Source organism: Drosophila mojavensis, unplaced genomic scaffold (assembly GCF_018153725.1).
Source record: "Drosophila mojavensis isolate 15081-1352.22 unplaced genomic scaffold, ASM1815372v1 contig_36, whole genome shotgun sequence".
In the NCBI taxonomy this organism is placed as follows: domain Eukaryota; kingdom Metazoa; phylum Arthropoda; class Insecta; order Diptera; family Drosophilidae; genus Drosophila; species Drosophila mojavensis.
The window spans coordinates 10,563,612-10,582,915 of record NW_025318858.1 but is presented as its reverse complement, the minus strand read 5'-3'; the positions used below and the strand labels follow the sequence as shown (position 1 = coordinate 10,582,915).

The window sequence follows — 19,304 nt, the reverse complement described above, 5'->3', positions numbered from 1 at the left end:
TACAATGGCAACCAAAGTGCTTTGACTTTTTGAATTTGCCAGTGCTGGCTGACATCAGACTGTTATCGATGCTAACGATAGCATCGATACTTTTACGTTTGTTTTGCGTTGCACACATGCATGTAGCCGACGTAGACAAAATATAATAGAATTTTTTTGAGATTTGCATTGCATTGCATTAACTAAAACCGAAAATCAAATAAGCCAGTTAACGCTGTTATCGCCACCATACGCTAAAACTGTAAGTGTTTCAATCTACCATAATTATTATATTCTTTGATAAGAACTTCCTTGTTCTGTCCCCGCATAGACGAACGCTCCGTCGGTCAACTCAGTCTGAGTACGTATAAATAAGCGCGATTCTAAAGCAGGTTTTGCATTTGTAGCAAAGCAGTGCAAGTGCACGTGCAATAGGAAACCCTTCAATACGACGTCGTCCAACCATAATAAACAAAGCAAGCCAGCATGTCCCAACAACCTGTTGCATTTCTAACAAGACGCGAAACTTTCAGCGCTTGCCATCGCCTGCACAGGTAATAAATAATAATCAATGAATTCAAATACAATTGAACCAATTGACACTGCACTTGATATTAATTTGCTAACTCAATTTGTATCCCCCTCGCATTCTCTCCACCTCACTCGCTCGCTCGATGGCTCAGTCCTCAATTGAGCGATGCTGAAAATTTGGAAATCTTTGGCAAATGTAACAATTTTCATGGACACGGACACAACTATACAGGTATATATACATGTATATCTATATTTGCATACATCATAAATGTGTTTAATTAAATGCGTGATTAGATAACCATTAGCAGCTGCAGCAGCAGCAACAACAGCCCTTCTCATATGTCACTTACTCTGATTTGCTCAAGCGTTAACCGCAGGCATTGGAAATTCGAGATGATTTAAATGTGTTTATGCCATATGGCCAGACCTTGGCCGACAAGCTCGCTTATCAATCCATGTTCAAGTTCAGCAATCATTAAATTTATGTATTTAGAGCAAGTGGCAAAATGACAATAATTCGAAATAATTGCTATTTACAATACATAGAAACATAAGGAAGCTGTAGTAATGCATTTTGTACAGATAGAGGTGCATAGTCTTTGATTTTCTTAAATGAGGATATACAGATTATATATAGAGAGTTTTATATATCCTCAAAGGGATTTTGACTTGAATGAGAATAATAGAGAAATTCTATAAGTCATATGCTTATAATTGGGACAGTCTAATTCCTTAAGGTTAGCTTGAATACTAAATAAATGAACTAGTAAAAGCTAAGAGATAGCTAATATAATCGTAATCTGAAAATTTAGACTTATTAGAGGCTATAAAGAGGAAGTTTGAATCTAGCCTGAAATTCACATTAAAAACCGAAATTCTTTCTGCTAATAATATATAAATATATATTCGTATAATTTTACAATTTCCTTCCTTACTCCCTTTACTTGCTTAGTGGAATTAACTGTGCGTGGTCCCATCGATCAACGTACCGGCATGGTGCTTAATATAACAGAATTGAAGGATGCTATTGAGACGGTGATCATGAAACGTTTGGATCACAAGAATCTCGACAAGGATGTTGAATACTTTGCCAAAATTGTAAATATAAGAACATATACTTTATATGCTACATACTAATCTGTATATTTACATACTTACAGCCCAGCACAACGGAGAACTTGGCTGTCTATATCTGGGACAACATACGCACACATCTCAAGAAGCCAGAGCTGCTGTATGAAGTGAAAATATTTGAGACGCCAAAGAATATAATTACCTACCGTGGGCCATACCAATTAAATGGACTTTATAGTGCAATAAATAAGCGTACAGCACGCGATTCGTGCACCAATATCTCATCGGATTCCGATTAATTAAGGAAATACTTTCGAATTTCTATTTCGTTTACCTTCGTCTTTCGACCATTGCTCAGTGAAGGACACAAGTAAAATACTTACGCATGAAATTATAGATTTTTTTGCACATAAATAAAATTATTTGTAGTTATTATCAAGAGAGTTATACGATTTACAAAGTATATATACCTCTATAGGTATAATGTTGTTATACGCATAACATTATTTTATGCACTCAAATGAAATTAAATAAATATTGTAAAAAGAAATGGATTTATTGATTTTTCTACAATTGGTTTATTATGTAAAAATTTGGTTTACTTTATTTATTAGCTCAGTACATTTCATATTATTATTCATATATAATTATATATATATTTTGTCTAATATTTTACTTGCTCTTAAATAGATTCCTAAATGGCAGCTACAAACTTTAAATCATTGCTCTCTCTTGTTGAGCGGCCCCGATTTACTATATTTAATAAAAATTGTTTCAAATTTGTATAATTTATTTCATAAGTATTTTTTGGTAGCATTAGGGATATACAAGAAAATATGCATTGCTTAGGCATTAGTTTTATATCACGTTGTCTATGCTAAACGCCGTTTAAGATTATAGTTGAAGAGTTTACAGAATTTTGCAGTTGAAAGTGGCTTAAAAATTGCTTTTGAGATATTGCTTTATTATAATAATTTATATTTTGAATTTGAACTTAATATAAAATTAAGCAAACATCATAAATATTTGATACGTTTTAAATGATTAATGAATATATAAATTTTGATTGCGAACAACTTTATAATTTTGCGACAACTTTATAATTTTCATATACCATATATATATAATAATCTAAGGTCTTATAACCGTAGATTAAGGAAAACACAGATATATATATATATATATATATATATATATATATATATATATATATATATATATAATATGAAAAGGATGGTTCCGCGAAAGTTGATTGGCAGTAAATATTTCAGCAATTATCAATTTAAATATTCATGATATAATATTATAAATTTACCTTTTCAAATAATATGATTTTATGTATTTGATGTTTTATTTAATAACGACATACATATATGCAAGCCTCTATAAAGACTTACAGCAGTAAGCTCTCAAGTTATAGAAATACGTTTCTTTGTTACATTTTAGAGAAATTAAAATGGTCATCTATTTTTTTGAATACAAAAATGGAAAATAAGCAATATCTCAAGAAATTGGAATTTAGACAGTTTTAGTACATCAAATTCCCGTTGAGCAAACTAATAGTTATTTATACTTACATATGTTAACTAATAGGATATATGATCATACCTAAAATATGTTAAGTTTTAACAGATGTTCGTACTTCACAAATGTTAACATTTATTCATAAACAGCTAATATTTATTATAATATAATTATAATACATTTAATATAACATGTCATTTATAGACTTCTTCTTATTATATCATTATGTTAGCATACGAACATAGAATTCTTATGTTAAGTATGAACATATTTATTCCTTCTTAAAACACGTTAATACCTAACAAAATATTAGTGTCCCTTGACATATATTAGTCTTGATCATGTTAATTGATAACATGTCATTAACATATGTTCATTTTTAACATATATTTCTAGTTACATAACATACAATAATATGCCTTCAGCCTATGTTTATCCGTAATATATTTGACTTTTTAACTTCTGTTAATTTGGTACTTTTTATTTATCTGTAAACTCTTCGTTTTCCTCATTTGTTTTCTTTCTTATGATTCTCGCTGAAATAGTATAAATAGAATTAATCAGAGTATTCAAACTCTTAGCGCAAAGCCTTTAGGTCATTGTCGTAATCCTGCATGTATAAGCTGCAATAGATGTGCCAATCTTTCGAATCTGTGGGATCAGCAATTGTTGGTACACATATGTTATATATATATCGGAAATTTGTTTTGTTAAAGGCATTTTCATACTTTACATTTCAACCAAATCTAAGGTAGCAAACTACGTGGATTAGTTTAGTAGTGTGGTGTTAGTAGTACGAAATACATATGCAGGCATTTATTATTGTATTTAGGTGTATTAGCTGGGAAACAAAGGGCTCTCGAACAAAGGTTAGTCAATACATTCATCATTTAAGGCAGTAAGATATTCAGGTACCCACAAAAGGCTCTCAATTCAAATAATATAGGAACGTAAATTGCTTTTGCTTTTCCTTTTACACATTTTAACATTTGGAAGTCTGAGTCGCAGTGAGTCAGTTATAACATATCACAGTCTGTGTATATATACATATATGCACATGGGGGAAGGGAAGGTTTAGATAGAAAACGAGTTTCGTTCGAGAGTTCCTGTTTCGGCAACTGATCAGCGGCTTAACAAGCAGTTAGTCTAATGACTTTCAAAGTTCTCAATATGGGATATGTGTTTACATATGTATAAATATTGCACTAGGCCTATATAGTATACACTAGTTGCTAGATAATACAATAGAATTACTTCCAACATAGTTCAGGCAATATACTTTCTTTTTTTTTTTCAACAGCCTTAACCTTCAGTTTCCAAATCCAACCATAAATTAGCTACAATTTGACAACTAGTTTAAAAAAACCATGTGATGTGCTCTATGATCTAAAATTACGTATTACAATTACAAAACTAGCTAAAGCAGTTTTTGCTATTAATATTTAACTTATTTGTTAATGCTTTTTTTTTGGTTACATTTCACGCTTTGGTTCTGTCATGGCATACGTACTTAAGTTTTTAATTTGCATTATAGATCTTAGATCGTGTTACGCAGTGTCTTACCTGGATTTCGGATCGATATGAAGGGTATACCGAATTCGAATTCATTCTTTGGCCAATACTTGAGCAAGGGCTGACGCTGCGGCAGCTCCGACTCAACATAGAAATATGCGAAGAGCACCAGCACCGTATAGGCGGCTATAAATATGAATATATGCCAGAAGCCGTGCAGATAGGGAAAATTGATCGAGGACCAAGCCTCGCAGAACATCCGATCGTTGATCCAACAGAACACGGCCACGGCCCAAACAGTTGTCGCCCTCAAGCCGAGGCGATAGACGCGCTGATCACGAACTCTGCGGAGGAGAGGCAAGGAAAATCTTTGAATTAATATTTGACATTTGCACTTTATAAACTTTGAACTTTGGTGGATGATAGGGATTTGTTTATAAATGTATTGTAATGTTGTTTTTTTTTTTTATGGAAATATAAATTAAATTTAAATTTGATCTAAATTATAGAACCTTTCTCAAAATTCATTTTCTATAGAAATGCTTTATACAAGAATTTTTCATTTTAAATGTTTTATATATGTATCTTATATATACTCAAATTAAAAAATCATTTTTATAATCCCAAAGTTCCCTAGCTTATAAAACTATAAAATTTTATTTTTCAGTTTAAATTTTAATTAATATTACATTTTAAGTACAGAATGCATATTATAGTTATTTATAAACTCGATGACATCATTTAGTATTTTTACTAGATGCTACCAACAGAAATCACAATCTGATTTATTGTGTTGTATAACCCGAAATAGCTTATCTTTATAGATCCCCAATTATTCTTTTGTACGATTCGAATTTTCAACTATAATTGATTTGAAATGGAAACGCTTGAAGTGGTGCTTAAGATCTCAAACTCGAACTTATCTAAATAAAATGGAATTTATGAAAAGGGTTTGACAGGAATTTTTGAGTAATCTTGCTTAAAAATGCAATCAATTTTCAAAATACCCCTTGATTTATGAACTAAAGCTATTTTCACGGCAAGCCTCTAAGGAACTTTGACTCGATTTATTATAAGCATCGTATGATGTATTGGAAGCGAACGTAAATAGATATAGATTAAACAATGGGTCTACCTGTTTCGAGCTGATAAAGCCCATGGGCTTTGTTAAACATGCATGAAATTGATAAGGATTGAGCGGTTGGCAGAAAAAAATAAATGATATGTGACTAATCAGTTATCAGTCAACAAGACCGAAATGAGACGGCTTATCAGCCAGGTAGGTGGGGTTTAGGGCAAGTGGTTCTAGGGGGGACATACGCACCGCTGCAGCTCACTGTAGAGCATTATCATTGTCGGCACGCCCATGAGCATCAGCACAAAGGCATTTACAATGGGCTTCCACCAGCACAAAGCCGTCGCGATTATGGCCGATATCAGCATGAGCCAACTGAAGGCTTTCCTATATTAAGTAGACAAGGGTTAGAAACTATCTATCATGCAGGAATTTTCTTTGTATATAATATCATTTATCAAACAAACTTACCGATCGTTCTTCACGAACTTTGGATAGTAGCGCTTGGGATAGAATAGCGAGAAGCCGGCTATAAACACCCACAATATGGCCAGTTCATCGAGCAGCTGTCCCAATAGACTCAGAGTCGCATGGAAATACATCGAACTCAGGCCCACGACAATCAGCAGAACCCACAGCAAATGTATTCCGGGCGTGACGAACTTTCCGTATTCCTTAAACAACATTATCAGCACTGGCGGCAGTAGAATAAACAGAAAGTTGCTGAACTGTTGCGACGAAAAGATAAAACAATGAAAATGTTTTTCAATAATTAATAAGATTTAAAAACAGATGGGTTAGCGTTGGGATAGTTTATTTGAATTTCAATATTTAGAAAAATATAACATTAATTTTGTAATTATTTGAAATTTTCAATGAATATTGTATTTAAAATTAAAATGAAATTTTAAATGAATATGAACTTAATTCAGTTGAACAAACTGAGGACCTCGCTGACGACACAAAAATAATGATTACGTACATACGTTATTATTATTGAATGAAGTACGGTCTAATTCCCTTTGCGTGTTCCATTTACAGTAATATAATAATAGAATAACTGCAATTACTTTTTTAATCAGAAATAGTGGCTTAATAGCTGTTAATTTAAAATTATAATGGAAATTTGAAATGAATAAAGAATTTGAAATAAAATTAAGATTTTTAATAATATAATTTTAAATTTTAAATTATTAAAGAATTTAAATTTTGCATTTAATTTGAAAATTATATAAAAACTTACATTTGAATTCAAATTTAAAATTAATATAAAAATATATTAAAATTAAAATATTTTTTATATTTATAAATAATTATTATTGATGTATAATTAATTAAATAGAATTTAAAATTAATATTGACGTTTAAAATCAATAGAGAATTAAAAGTTTTAAATGCCATTTTAAATAATTAGTATAATTTTAAATATATAAAAAATAAAAATTATAAATGTAATTTTTAAATGTAAAATAAAATCTGAAATTTTAAATAAGTGTAGAATTTAAAATTATAATTTCAAATATATATAGATACGCATTTATATGCAAATCTAAAAATCAGCAAAGTTTTGCAAAGGTAAACAAAAAATTGCCGAAAATACGCAATTAATATTCAAAGATGGGTTTAGCTAATGCGCTGGCAACAATGGAAAGGTGGAATCATTAATTCATGAAGCTTTGTAGAAATTCGTAAAATAGGCCGAGTGCTATGAGACATACTGAACGACTAGCAGATACCCTAACCAAATCAAAGCACAAACACACGTTGAACCAATCTAGATTAAATTTGAATTAAGCTAAATATATATGTATATGAATGTTTGTATATATGCTTATGCATGTCCATTTAAGTGTGACAAACAGTTTGTCATGCAATTTGTTCCACACATTTAACACTTTACACAAAACTAACAAAGCAATTTTCAGTTCGTGTCATCTGAACAAGTTTTCACCCGAAGCACGAGAACAAAGAATGACAACAATAATTTATCAGGCAAAAGCATAATTAAACAAATTTTAAATTGTGTATAGGAAGCAGAAGGAGACAAATAGTACACAATTTTGTATTTAAAAAAATATATTTAACAACACTAAAGGCCAGAATGAACTGAGGCTAGGCGAAGCTGTCTTGATATTTGTATAGTACATGGATATTTTGTTGTATCTGAAATCAACACATTCTGGTGTTAATTTTATGACCATGCGATATGGTATATACTATATAGTATATGTGAATAGCTCTGAGGTAGTTAATTAATTTATTGCACTTGAGCGCAAGCCCAATTAAATGACAAAGTATTGTAAAAAAATTGCAGCAGAAACAGAAAATATATAGAATAATATATAATATATCAAAATAAGAAACATTTTGCCATTACTCAGAATAATGAAAAAGTCAAGAGTTTCATGCATTACCACAGGTTTGTTATTAGCATTAGTATCGCATATAATTAGACCTAACTCACACTTAGCAATGCAATAACAATGATAATGACACTTGAAACATACATTTGGATAATTACACAAATTCTATTTGTCTTAGTAGATATACAGCGATATGAAGTAATATATATGAGATATATGTATATCTATACCGAGCACTATCTGAAAGACTTCACATTTATTGATTGATATTATAATATATTGTGTGGGAGATCTGTGTCCATCAATCACATTTTATATACATATCAGCCCAGTTAGATCAAATTGAAGGGTAAAATATTATATATGGGAAGGGAAATAAACAGATGTTTTTATACAAAATATTGAAATATTAACTTATTTATTTATTGTTAATTTTTTACTACTTTTGTTTTAATATTCCGTATACTTACATTAAAAATGAAATTCAACATATTTTTTTTACATTTACATGTTCGTTATATTTTATAGCTTAAGTTTTAATTATCAAAATTCTAATCATGCGGCCAATCTCAGTGATTATAAAAAGCTATTATGGTATGGACTAATCTAATGAAGTAATCTATCTACATATATAATAATCTCTGTGTTTCTCATGTTAATCAGGTTACAAATTCCCTTTACTATTATATTCATTAGAATATCAACAAAATTTCTTCACTAAATAGAATTTCTCTCGTATCCGGCATGGGGATTACAGTTTGGTGTTTTATTTATTTGTATGTATATACATATTATAAAATATATTGTATAGTCTCAAAAGTCTTGATTACGCTGACCAAAACAAAATGAAGTTAAACATTAGTTGATAGCATAAGCCGGGAAAATCAGTGACAAATATAATATAAATAATAATTAGAGTACGCACGTACTTTGATTCGTGTCCAAACAAAGGAATCAGCGTTTCACGCATGAACTTTGAGTTATAGTTTGTGATAAATAATTAGTTCAAGAAATTGAATTCGAAACAGAGATAGGAAAATGCAATAACAAATCTACTGTAACTAATAGTACTTTGTTCAATTATTTAGTTAAAGAAATAGTGCTAAAAACCGCTTCTAATTAAGACGAGACACATGCATATGGTTTTACATTATCAGTTTCACACTAGAATTTCACATCTTCGTAAATAATTTCAATTATGCTCAATGGTCGCACTTGTGGCAGCTTAGCATGTGTGTATGTGTGCAAATAACTGTAACTGCAAGTGTTGACAAGTGTTTGCTAAGAGTATCTTTGCGTTGTTTACATTCAGTATGCGTCTGTGTGAGAAGCTTTCACATGTATGCGAAAAGGTCAAGGCCTTTATAGCAGGCTGTAAGCGTGTAAGTGTATGAGGGTGAGGGTGTGAATGTGTGTGTGGGGGTGAATCTCTTTCTGCAAATGCAGTGTAAAATTATCACTGCCATATAACAGGACACATGCATACAGACATATATCTTTATACATACGCACCGTGTTGACGAACTCTGCAATATTTGAAGATATTAAATAATTGCCCTCGCACCAATCAACGGGCGAACTTCCGGGTCGAAACAAATAAATAGCATAAATATCCATAACGCTGCCCGTGTCCATGTTGATTTCAATAAAAGTTAATAATATCTACTAAAACACTTGACTTCTGCTACGCGTCACACTAATCGATTCGCTTAATTGAGCTTAGTTTCGATTAATTCTTAATTTCTTTGTTCTTTGAAGGCACTTTAGTTATGTGTATTTAAATTTGAAGCAATTGTTTGCATAATAGCCTAGCAATTGCACTGATGCAGTTATTTTCGCGTGCCTCTGTTCATTTATTTTGGGGCTTTGGCGTTTTGCATGTTGTTCGTTCTGTTTGTTGTTGTTTGATGTTCCCTTTTATTTTCTATGTGATAGATTCGTGAAAGTTCTGCGCCCTTATATAAGTAACTTTGGTTCATTTGTGCTTTGTCAAAGGATAACGGGATTGCATTTCATCTATACGCTTTGTCATTGTGCGCTACTTTTGTTCAATTTGCAAATGTGCGTAGTTGTTGTCAATTCGACGTAAAAATTGAATTTTCTATACAGCTGCGCGGAGTAAACACGTCTTTCGCGTTGGCGTACGCTTTGTTTACTGTTAATGTTATGTTACGCTTGTACTCGAAATATCAGCAACCGATACGAGTAGCTTTGGCAATGAGTATTTCATTTGATTAAACAGTGCTATAAAATGCTCAAAATCTTCTTGCCATTCTGTGTATTTAAGACGACGTGGAAATTAAATTCATATGTTTTACCTGACGATATTGTGAAAAATTTGGAATAAATTTAATTTAAAAATGCCAAAAAATATTGTTTACTTTAGATCATTTCTAAAACATTTAAATTATTATGGAACATATAAAATAATAAATATAGATATATAATGAATATTTGATTTTATTAAAAATGTGTTATATGTTGAATGTTTGTATCTAAACTTGAATTTTATTCCACAGAATTATATAATTTGTAGAGGCAAAAGTAATCTTTCGTGCCAGCGCACACTTAACGGCTTAAAACACCACGAAAAAGTATCGATATATATTTTTTGTAATATCAATATTCAAATAAAGTTAAACGATTAAAAATAACAATTGCTCAACACTGTTCATTGGTTTCCTTCATGTTTTGCCGGCACGCGTTGCACTGTTGTTTAAATTTTGATTCTGCACATTTACGATGTTTCCACAAAGAAGCTCGGTAACATATCGCACACCCACCACACACCAGCCGCCACCGGCCATTGAATTGGCCAACAATGTGGACTATCCCAATCTCAATGTTGCGGATATGAATGCCCGGCTGGAGAACCTGTCACCCAGACTGCACGACTGCTTCGACAGTATTACAATGAATGAACAGCAGCATTTTGCATTGGCCACAAACCATCGAGAGGGTAGCCAATGGTGGGGCATGCTCTTCGGCTACAATCAAACGGACCACATGACCGTTGACAATGCGGACTTCAAGTTGCAATGCGACTCGACTGTGAACATTCTACGCTATGCTGATAACAATATACTGCTCGTAGCGTTGGGTGATACGCGGCTGCAGGCCTGGTCGACATATTCCACGGTGCGCAATCCAGAGACGCCATATTGTCTGTTCCTCATTGGCGAAAGTGACGCACACAAGGCGCCCATTAATCAGCTCAGTGTGATCAAATCTCAGCCACAGCATGCGGTGACCACCTGCCTGGATAATGCGCTCAATGTGAGTATATACTAATAACTATATCCTTGTTTATATTTCTTACATACGATTTGGTTGCAGGTCTGGGATATTTCTGGCGCCGATTTATGCAGCACCTATCGTGCGCGCTGCGCTCATACCTCGAAATTAACAGGATTGGCTACTTCAGCCACAGCTGCTTGCCAATTGGTCACGTGTGATCGCGGTGGCTGTGCACGCTTGTGGGACATACGTGCTTCATCGCCTACCTCCACGTGTCTCTATGATGATAAGACGCATTTGCTTAGCTTCACCTGTGCCGCTTGGGCTGCGCCCACTGAGCTCCAAGGCGATAATTATGTCCATCTGGGGGACTATGATGGCAATGTGCATACGCTGGATATACGAGTGCCACGCAAGCTTCAACAAACTATATCCTATTTCGATGAGGCTCATGTCTCACAGCTGCTAGTGAATGGGTAGGCAAGGAGTAGCAACAGCTTATAAGCTGAAGAACTAAATTTGCTTCTCTTTTACAGCTCCCATCTGGCGGTTATGAGCAATCTGCCTGCTGGAGTAAAGATAGCCAAGGTGACAGAGGCACATGATGTTATCTACACCAATGAGAATACGCACGACCGTCTCACGGATGCCATTTGGCGAGATGATAGAACTCTGCTGACCATTGGCCATGGACGAAAAATGGCAACACATAAGATATAGACGTTAGTTTTTGAATATGAATAATAAATCAAATTAATATTTATTCTATAAAAGCAATGTATATATGGCTTGGTTAACAATATTTGTATATATAATACGTATATACCTATGTAAATAGAATTCATATATTAAATTCCTGAATCTATTCCTTCTAATCCTTGTATTTCAGTGTATTACAAATTGGGAAACAATTCATAATATTCAGAATCTATGTCTACAGTGAGTTTTTAAATATATTTTATATAACAACACATCATCAACATATCAGTTTAGATATTCAAATTGCTCAAATTACGTTGAGTCAAGAGAATCATGTGGTCAACTAAACATTGAGTTATTATAAAATTTCAAATTCACAAGCTCAAATAAAACAACCAAAAGTTCAGCTCACTTAACTATTTACATTTAATCATTATTATATTTAAATTATAATTGCGTCAATAAATTGTAATAATCAATTCAAGATTTGTGATTCATTCGTGTTCACCTCTGATTTCCTTTTGGCACACAACGTTTAACAAAAGACGCAAATGCAAAACTTACACTAAACAACATGTAAAATTAAACAACCGCAGTAAAAAAATCAATACTTTTTCAATAATTCTTAATGTAGGAGTGTGATTGATAGGCAGCTTTGGCAGCTTTTTTGCGGGATGAGAAATGGGGGGAAAAATGTTTTCGATTAATTTTTCCAGAAAATTAAAACTTTTTCACATTCAGTTCGTGTTTAGCTTAGTGCCGTCGCCGCTTGGTTGGCGGCTCAAGGAAATTGTTTTCCTCCTCCTCGATCTCCATTTGATCCAGCTTCATCATTTGCTTCGCCTTCTGCAGCATCGTTGTATCCCTTAACCAGGTGCTCTTAAGCACAGCATCAATTGAGGGTCGCTTCTCGGGATCCACAATGAGCATCTGTTTGATCAACAGTTTGGCACGCTGCGAGATGCCCTGCCAGGCGGGATGGCGAAAACGGAAAATTCCCTTCTTGATCTGCTCACCAGCCGGCGAGCCGTACTCATCCGAAAAGGGTAAAGTGCCACTTAGACTATAAATAGATACGCCTTAGATCTCGAAATGATATGACAATTTATATATATTAAATATACCATGTATACAACACCACTCCCAGACTCCAAATGTCCACTTTCTGAGTATAGGACTCACGTCCTCCTGTGATTAGCACCTCGGGTGCTACATAAAGAGGCGTGCCGCATAGCGTACGCATCACTGAATCCTTGTGCACAAATTTGCTTAATCCAAAATCGGATACTTTGAGCAAAGTATCCTCATCGCTGGACTCAAGCAGCACATTGTCCGGCTTCAGATCGCGATGCGTGATGCCTGGAAGAAAGCTAATATTAATGAATTATCATCAATATCAATAGAACTAGCATACCTTTATCATGCAGGTATTTAACTGCATGGCACATTTGATAGAAATACAACTTGGATGTCTCCTCGCTGAGCAGCTTCTTGCTAATTATGCGATTTAGTAAGTCTCCGCCGCGCATAAATTCCAGCACCATATAAACGGAGTCCGGTCTGTCTACAATATCATGCATGCGCACCACGCACGGATGCGATAGGTTCTTCATGATCTTTGCCTCGTTGAGCACACGTTCCGGATCGTTCAGATTAGTGTTCGGATGCGCGCTCACCTCCAGCATATTCTTCTTCACGATTTTCATGGCGAACTGCTCACAGGTGCGACGATCATAGACGAGCCGCACCAAACCATACGCACCTGAGCCCAGTTTACGATTTATATAATAGGTGGACGTGATTTCAGGTGGCAGGCCAATCGCTTCGTTTGGGCTAAGATCCTTGAAGACAAACGCTGAAAAACAATGGAAAATGTTGCAGGTGCAGAAATTTCCATATTCTGCTCGGATTTCTGCAAAACTCTGCAGGACTTACCTTTATAGGTGGGATGAGAGAGAGCGATGATGTCGTCATTTTGTAAGATGCGCGTTTTGTTCGTCCCAATTTTTTCGCCATTCACAAATGTTCCGTTGCGTGAGAGGTCCTTGAAAGGGGAGGGTTGCAAATTGAATCGAATTCAATGTAGTTCAAATTTATTTTCGGGCGCGCTCTTCGTGTTGCCTACCTGTATATAAACCGGATTTGTCAGCTCACAGTTAGCGCGCTTTATGATAAAATGCACCTTGGATATGCGCGATAGAATTTTCTCAGGTAAATCATTGAGCGTCAATATTAAATCATTCAGCTCACCGCGACCAGCTGAGAATTCGTCGTTATTCAAGTCTAATAAGAAACGAAAAGATGCAGTTATAGAAATATGACATGTGAAAAAAGAACGACTAAGAAATACTCTGCTACCAGTTTATAAGCAAGATCTTTTTCAGCTAATTTTTATCAGAGGGAGAAAAAAGGAGGGATTAATAGATTGGATAAACCGTGAGAGACAAGCTGCCAAAGAGAGAGAAAACATACAGAGTGCGAAAAAGACGGAATAAATTGATATAGATAGAAGAGAAGAGAGACATACCGCCAGCGAGCCAATGAGAAACAGTCGTCAAATTAAGAGAAAGAAACAATAGCGAGTCGAGCGATATACACACAGAGAGGTATACAGCAAAAGAGCTTAACATAGATTTCTTTTTTAAAGATCACGTACATACGCACTTTACTTAGAATTTAAACAACATAACATAAGCAGACGTTGAATTAATGAGAATTGCAGACGAAATCGTTGAATTCAAATGTAACGTTTCGTTAATTTGCGTTACAGAAATCTAATAAGAGTTGCCAGTTCCAAATAGATTCCCGTTTACAAAGCAAGCATATCAGCATATAAACACATACACACCGACACATATATGTATGTATGCATGTATATAATGTATACAAATACATACATATACACCTTTGCAAACTTAATGTGCGTTAAATTATCAACCAAAATATACATATACATTCATATGTATAAATAAGTAATATATATATATATATAAAAACAAAAACAAAAACATTTAAATGTTGCAATTAACAGTTACCAACACTAAAGGACGAATGCGTATAGATTATTCTGTATGACTTGACGCTCGTACCGAGAGACTTGATTTTAATATTCTTTCCATAGAGCCGGCCCCAAACAATCTTTTCCATGGGCTGGCTCTCTACCTGTGTCCAAATATTGGACGCCTGACTCTGGGTGCCCTGTGTGCCTTGTGTGTCCCGAGCCATGTTGTTTGTTTCAATTCCGTCTTCTGTTGATATTCGCAGTAACTGTTCCTTTCCGTTTAAATTCGCTGCGCAAATGTAAATGTGCAGTTATCCTAACGCACATACGCAGTCACACATATACATTTACACATACACAGACGCGGCACAACTTCTAACTCTCAATATATATATGTAAAGGCGCGCCGCTTTGCAACAATATACTACATAGAGCTGATTGTTTACAATAAATTATTGCAGCGTTTGCAATATAATTCGAATTTAGTTTTCATACACAAAACACAATGTTACTGAGCTGCGCGCGACGTACATACATATGTATGCCTGGATGTGAACTATTTGACTGCCGCCGTCTAGGGCTGAATCGTTCAATCCATATGAGAAGTGTTGTACAATCTCAGTAAGCTACTAAGATTTTTCGGCTTGAACATATGTACATTGACAGCTTAATATATATGTTTGTTAAAAGTATTTAACATTCAGTTGTGTTAAGCATATATTTTTGTTCAATTAAACTTAGTTTTTCAATTAAATACGCGAAAACCGGCAAACTAAACATTTGAATTTACTCATTTTGAATAGTTACCGATTGTCGATAGCAATAAGGCATTCATCGAAAAGTGGTATCGTAGTATAGCTCTTAATGCATCCCTTGAATTTGGCGCGCAATGCCGGCAGCTGGCCACAGTTGATAGAATCTAAACAAATGGAAAACATTTGCGCTGCATTGGAGCCGCAATTTCCTTGCCGTGAATCGGCAATAAGCACATTAGCTGAGCTAATTGGCGACTGCAATGAGGCATATCCACCAGCTATTTATATATTCGGACACAGCGGGACCGGCAAAACCTCGCTGACCAAAGCCTTCCTCCAGCAATGTCAACAGCAGCAAAAGGTGCGAATTGCCCAGCTAAATGCCATCGAATGCTATACAACAAAAATATTGCTCGAGAATATCCTGGATTCACTCTCACAAGAACATTCGGAGCAGCAGATGGGTACAGAGTCTTTGCGTGCGGATAATATGTTGGAATTTGTAGAGCAACTTCGTCGTTGGCATGGAAGCAATGCTCGAGGATTTCTCATAGCTGTCGACAATGCAGAACGACTGCGCGACATGGATGCAAATGTGCTGCCAGTGCTGTTGCGCCTGCAGCAGTTAACAGGTCTCAATCTGTGCGTGCTGCTGCTCTCGCAACTGCCCTTCGAAAAGTACTACAACAAGACGGGTCTCAGTGAGATCATCAGTCTGCATCTGGCACAGTACAATAAGGCAGAAACGTTGCGCATACTCAGCAGCGACTTTGACCAGATGCGGCGACAAATGCTGCAACAAATGAAGGAAGATCAACTGCAACTGGCTGAACAGGCACTGACTCCCGATTTCTATAGCAACTATTTGAATCTCTTTCTGAGCGTCTTTTACAAGGCCTGCCGTGATGTGCCCGAGCTGCAGTTGACGGCTCGCAAGTGTTTTGCCATCTATTTGCAGCCCGTGCTGGATGGCAGTGTGGAGTGCACGGATGTGTCGCGTCTCTGGCGGCACATAGCTGGACCACTGCGTGCCGCCCTGACGCAGATCTATATGCGCATAGATAAGCCGCCCGGCGAGCCAGCCGTTGAGGATCAGAGTGTACGCAAGCTGGCCCAATCACTGGAGTTACCCTATTATGGAAAATTTCTGCTTATCGCTGCATTCCTCGCCAGCCACAACTCCGCCAAGCAGGACAAGCGTCTGTTCGTCAAGCATCATGGCAAGCAACGCAAGCGCATGCAAACGGTCAATGCCAGAGCCAAGGTAGATAAAAGTTAAGATCATGTTCAATCATTCTCTAATGTCTGCTCCAATTTTTCAGAATGTCGACAAGATGTCCACGACGCTGGGCCCTAAATCCTTTAGCATTGATCGCCTACTAGCCATTTTCTACGCCATACTCGATGAGAAGGTGGGCCTCACATGCAATCTACTCTCACAGATCTCCACGCTGGTGCACTTGAAGCTGCTTAGCTTTGTCTCTGGGGAACAGAATATCATGGATGGCTCCGCCAAGCTGCAGTGCACCGTCGGCCTGGACTTCGTCGTCCACATTGGCAAAGTGGTGGGCTTCAATGTGCGCCAGTATCTATGCGACTTTATGTAACAATTTAAGAAAATATATTATACTAACAGTCCAGTCTGCCTACGCACGAATGTTGACCGGATGGTATAAAACAATATAGAAAGTACAGACAGTAAATCTAGCATAATAATATTATTACATAACTAATAGTCTCTAAATATATTTAACAAATAGTCAGGTAAGTCGCTAATGTGCACTGTCTCCGCCAGCTGTGTGTCCCGGCTGCGCAACTGCAGTAATCCGTTGATTAGTGTTTGCTGCTCGTCCAGGAGCAGGGCATAGGGCACGCCCAGGCGATCGTACGTCTCTATCTGTTGTGTCAACTGTTTAGCATTCGCCGCTAGCATATATCCTTCCTGCTGCAGCCTCAGCTTGGCACGCAGCAGCACATCTGTAACGTGGGCGCATAGATCTTGCAGATCCACGGATCGAATTTGCTCAGTCTTTTGTATGCCGGCAATGGCGCATTGATAGGGTGCCAGCACTCGATTGAGGAGCAGCGAACGCGCCTCTCGACCATGATCACAGCCATCCAGCAGCAGCGCACAGCTGGCGGGCTCCAGCTCAATTACCGAACGTATCACAGCGGGCAATTGTGGACCACCAGTGCGTGCATCTGGCAACTGGAAGTCCTCACTCTCAGCTGGCAACTGCACCAAGCTCAGCTGCTCCACCGTCACATCCCCGGCTGGGCCAAAGGAAGCGCGAATATCGATGGCCTGGCAGCCAGCTGGTTTCTCCAGCTCGGCTTGAGGGACAATAGCATAGCGACTGGGATTCGAGGAGTAGCGCATCCACCAGATCTTGCTCTCGCGCTGCACATTGTAAAAGTGCTCCAAGCCACGATGCGGCTCCACAAAGAAATCGGTGATCAAATGCGTGACGGGCTGGGCAGGCTGGAAAATTGATTGACTTTGCTGTGTTACGCCGGTGCGTTGCTGCTTCAACAGTGTGGGACACTTTGCTTTGCTGGGATGCAGTTCCAGCAGCTGTCGGAAGAGCTGCCGGAAAAGTTGCGAGTGCACAAAGCCAAAACGTGAGAGACACAATGTATCGGTTGAGGAAATGCTGCCCAAATTCACAGCCAAGGGGCGCATGTGGAGCCAATGCTGCTGCAGCTGCTGGGCATAGGCAGAGCCATGGCTCAGAAGCTCTATATGTGGAGAAAGTGCGTCATGCGAGTAGCGAAAAAAGCCGGCGGCTTCTAGATGTTTAAGGCAGCGGCTGAGGCGGGTGGACATGGTAATTACTGTTCCAATGGAATGTTGCCTGGCGGCGACACGTAGTAATCCTCGTCGGTTCGCTTGGCGCAGCGCAGCAGCTCCTCGCGGCAATTGCCGGCTGTCACCTGGTCGTTGCGTAACTGCAGCTGCTGATGCTCCAGCACTGTATACAGCGGTTGCACGTTGTCCGTATTGATGTTCGCTATTTTATCTGCAAATTGTATGCTACTCTTCAGGGTGTCCAGCGCCTGATCACTATCCAGATCCACCAGAGATAAACGTTCCAGCAATTTAATTGTATTTGTGTCGATTTCGATGGGGTTTTTGCTGGTGTCAGGAAAAGCCGCTGGCACTGGAGTCTGTGGCACTTTTGTGGGATGACTTAGCTGCGTAAAATCTAGTTTATTATGTTTAGGAATTTGACTAGCTTGTATTGCAATTTTGCAATAAAAGCGTGAGTAAATTCTCAACATCGTTGCGCGATCTATTCACTGTACTCTAGTGTTGTATAACAACTCATATTTTCCCCAATTACCAGGGCTGCCACCATTGGCGTTTAAAAAAAAAAAGCTACAGGCTTATTAAAGGCCCTTGGGCTTAAATAAAAATGTTAATATAAAGCTTCCTATTAATTCAATTTTATATTAATATAAATAGCACTTGCTATTCATTATTTTTTACGCTTACGGATATTTTTAACTAACTATCGTATTTGCCCTATTTAATCGAGTATGCCATTAAT

General features: G+C 36.6%; 7 protein-coding genes across 9 annotated transcripts; 3 read left to right on the top strand and 4 right to left on the bottom strand.

Annotated features, from left to right (window-relative positions):
- Positions 1 to 95: 95 nt before the first annotated feature.
- On the top strand, positions 96 to 2,137 carry LOC6576492 (6-pyruvoyl tetrahydrobiopterin synthase). 2 transcript variants are annotated; one of them, XM_032728415.2, is made up of 5 exons: positions 96 to 241; positions 387 to 533; positions 663 to 742; positions 1,466 to 1,611; positions 1,674 to 2,137. In XM_032728415.2, the coding sequence occupies exons 2-5, from the start codon at positions 466 to 468 to the stop codon at positions 1,884 to 1,886; spliced, it is 507 nt and encodes a 168-aa protein (XP_032584306.1). In that variant the 5' UTR covers positions 96 to 241; positions 387 to 465; the 3' UTR covers positions 1,887 to 2,137. The 2 variants fall into 2 exon arrangements, with proteins under 2 accessions (XP_032584306.1, XP_002002481.1); XM_002002445.4 differs by having other exon boundaries at positions 311 to 533.
- Positions 2,138 to 3,538: 1,401 nt separating this feature from the next.
- Positions 3,539 to 10,374, bottom strand: LOC6576491 (alkaline ceramidase). The gene is made up of 5 exons (XM_002002444.4): positions 9,574 to 10,374; positions 6,170 to 6,426; positions 5,948 to 6,085; positions 4,675 to 4,967; positions 3,539 to 3,762 (listed from the first exon to the last, which is right to left on the bottom strand). The coding sequence occupies exons 1-5, from the start codon at positions 9,694 to 9,696 to the stop codon at positions 3,689 to 3,691; spliced, it is 885 nt and encodes a 294-aa protein (XP_002002480.2). The 5' UTR covers positions 9,697 to 10,374; the 3' UTR covers positions 3,539 to 3,688.
- Positions 10,375 to 10,719: 345 nt separating this feature from the next.
- Positions 10,720 to 12,079, top strand: LOC6576490 (protein valois). The gene is made up of 3 exons (XM_002002443.4): positions 10,720 to 11,337; positions 11,398 to 11,774; positions 11,835 to 12,079. The coding sequence occupies exons 1-3, from the start codon at positions 10,804 to 10,806 to the stop codon at positions 12,016 to 12,018; spliced, it is 1,095 nt and encodes a 364-aa protein (XP_002002479.1). The 5' UTR covers positions 10,720 to 10,803; the 3' UTR covers positions 12,019 to 12,079.
- A 320-nt stretch (positions 12,080 to 12,399) lies between these two features.
- On the bottom strand, positions 12,400 to 15,578 carry LOC6576489 (ovarian-specific serine/threonine-protein kinase Lok). 2 transcript variants are annotated; one of them, XM_015165191.3, is made up of 6 exons: positions 15,033 to 15,578; positions 14,123 to 14,280; positions 13,933 to 14,041; positions 13,412 to 13,852; positions 13,122 to 13,356; positions 12,400 to 13,060 (listed from the first exon to the last, which is right to left on the bottom strand). In XM_015165191.3, the coding sequence occupies exons 1-6, from the start codon at positions 15,220 to 15,222 to the stop codon at positions 12,751 to 12,753; spliced, it is 1,443 nt and encodes a 480-aa protein (XP_015020677.1). In that variant the 5' UTR covers positions 15,223 to 15,578; the 3' UTR covers positions 12,400 to 12,750. The 2 variants fall into 2 exon arrangements, with proteins under 2 accessions (XP_015020677.1, XP_002002478.1); XM_002002442.4 differs by having other exon boundaries at positions 15,087 to 15,576.
- Positions 15,579 to 15,688: 110 nt separating this feature from the next.
- Positions 15,689 to 17,482, top strand: LOC6576488 (origin recognition complex subunit 5). Its single transcript, XM_002002441.4, has 2 exons — positions 15,689 to 17,017; positions 17,076 to 17,482. The coding sequence occupies exons 1-2, from the start codon at positions 15,863 to 15,865 to the stop codon at positions 17,358 to 17,360; spliced, it is 1,440 nt and encodes a 479-aa protein (XP_002002477.2). The 5' UTR covers positions 15,689 to 15,862; the 3' UTR covers positions 17,361 to 17,482.
- Positions 17,457 to 18,580, bottom strand: LOC6576487 (DNA polymerase subunit gamma-2, mitochondrial). The gene has a single exon (XM_002002440.4). The coding sequence runs from the start codon at positions 18,578 to 18,580 to the stop codon at positions 17,483 to 17,485; it is 1,098 nt and encodes a 365-aa protein (XP_002002476.1). The 3' UTR covers positions 17,457 to 17,482.
- Positions 18,581 to 18,585: 5 nt separating this feature from the next.
- On the bottom strand, positions 18,586 to 19,092 carry LOC6576486 (glutamyl-tRNA(Gln) amidotransferase subunit C, mitochondrial). Its single transcript, XM_002002439.4, has one exon. It carries the CDS (start codon positions 19,033 to 19,035, stop codon positions 18,586 to 18,588), a length of 450 nt encoding a protein of 149 aa, XP_002002475.2. The 5' UTR covers positions 19,036 to 19,092.
- Positions 19,093 to 19,304: the final 212 nt, after the last annotated feature.

What these genes read in the sequence shown, in the direction of transcription:
- LOC6576492 (XM_032728415.2), top strand. Translation starts at nt 466, where the DNA reads ATGTCCCAACAACCTGTTGCATTTCTAACAAGACGCGAAACTTTCAGC. An exon ending in GCTTGCCATCGCCTGCACAG is followed by an intron (nt 534 to 662) that starts GTAATAAATAAT and finishes TCGATGGCTCAG; the next exon opens with TCCTCAATTGAGCGATGCTG. An exon ending in TTGAATACTTTGCCAAAATT is followed by an intron (nt 1,612 to 1,673) that starts GTAAATATAAGA and finishes ACATACTTACAG; the next exon opens with CCCAGCACAACGGAGAACTT.
- LOC6576490 (XM_002002443.4), top strand. Translation starts at nt 10,804, where the DNA reads ATGTTTCCACAAAGAAGCTCGGTAACATATCGCACACCCACCACACAC. An exon ending in GCCTGGATAATGCGCTCAAT is followed by an intron (nt 11,338 to 11,397) that starts GTGAGTATATAC and finishes ATTTGGTTGCAG; the next exon opens with GTCTGGGATATTTCTGGCGC. An exon ending in TCACAGCTGCTAGTGAATGG is followed by an intron (nt 11,775 to 11,834) that starts GTAGGCAAGGAG and finishes TCTCTTTTACAG; the next exon opens with CTCCCATCTGGCGGTTATGA.
- LOC6576489 (XM_015165191.3), bottom strand. Translation starts at nt 15,222, where the DNA reads ATGGCTCGGGACACACAAGGCACACAGGGCACCCAGAGTCAGGCGTCC. An exon ending in CTCTCATCCCACCTATAAAG is followed by an intron (nt 13,853 to 13,932) that starts GTAAGTCCTGCA and finishes ATTGTTTTTCAG; the next exon opens with CGTTTGTCTTCAAGGATCTT. An exon ending in TAAATACCTGCATGATAAAG is followed by an intron (nt 13,357 to 13,411) that starts GTATGCTAGTTC and finishes GCTTTCTTCCAG; the next exon opens with GCATCACGCATCGCGATCTG.
- LOC6576491 (XM_002002444.4), bottom strand. Translation starts at nt 9,696, where the DNA reads ATGGACACGGGCAGCGTTATGGATATTTATGCTATTTATTTGTTTCGA. An exon ending in TTGCAGAGTTCGTCAACACG is followed by an intron (nt 6,427 to 9,573) that starts GTGCGTATGTAT and finishes TCGTCGCAACAG; the next exon opens with TTCAGCAACTTTCTGTTTAT. An exon ending in AAGTTCGTGAAGAACGATCG is followed by an intron (nt 6,086 to 6,169) that starts GTAAGTTTGTTT and finishes TACTTAATATAG; the next exon opens with GAAAGCCTTCAGTTGGCTCA.
- LOC6576487 (XM_002002440.4), bottom strand. Translation starts at nt 18,580, where the DNA reads ATGTCCACCCGCCTCAGCCGCTGCCTTAAACATCTAGAAGCCGCCGGC.
- LOC6576486 (XM_002002439.4), bottom strand. Translation starts at nt 19,035, where the DNA reads ATGTTGAGAATTTACTCACGCTTTTATTGCAAAATTGCAATACAAGCT.
- LOC6576488 (XM_002002441.4), top strand. Translation starts at nt 15,863, where the DNA reads ATGCATCCCTTGAATTTGGCGCGCAATGCCGGCAGCTGGCCACAGTTG. An exon ending in CGGTCAATGCCAGAGCCAAG is followed by an intron (nt 17,018 to 17,075) that starts GTAGATAAAAGT and finishes CCAATTTTTCAG; the next exon opens with AATGTCGACAAGATGTCCAC.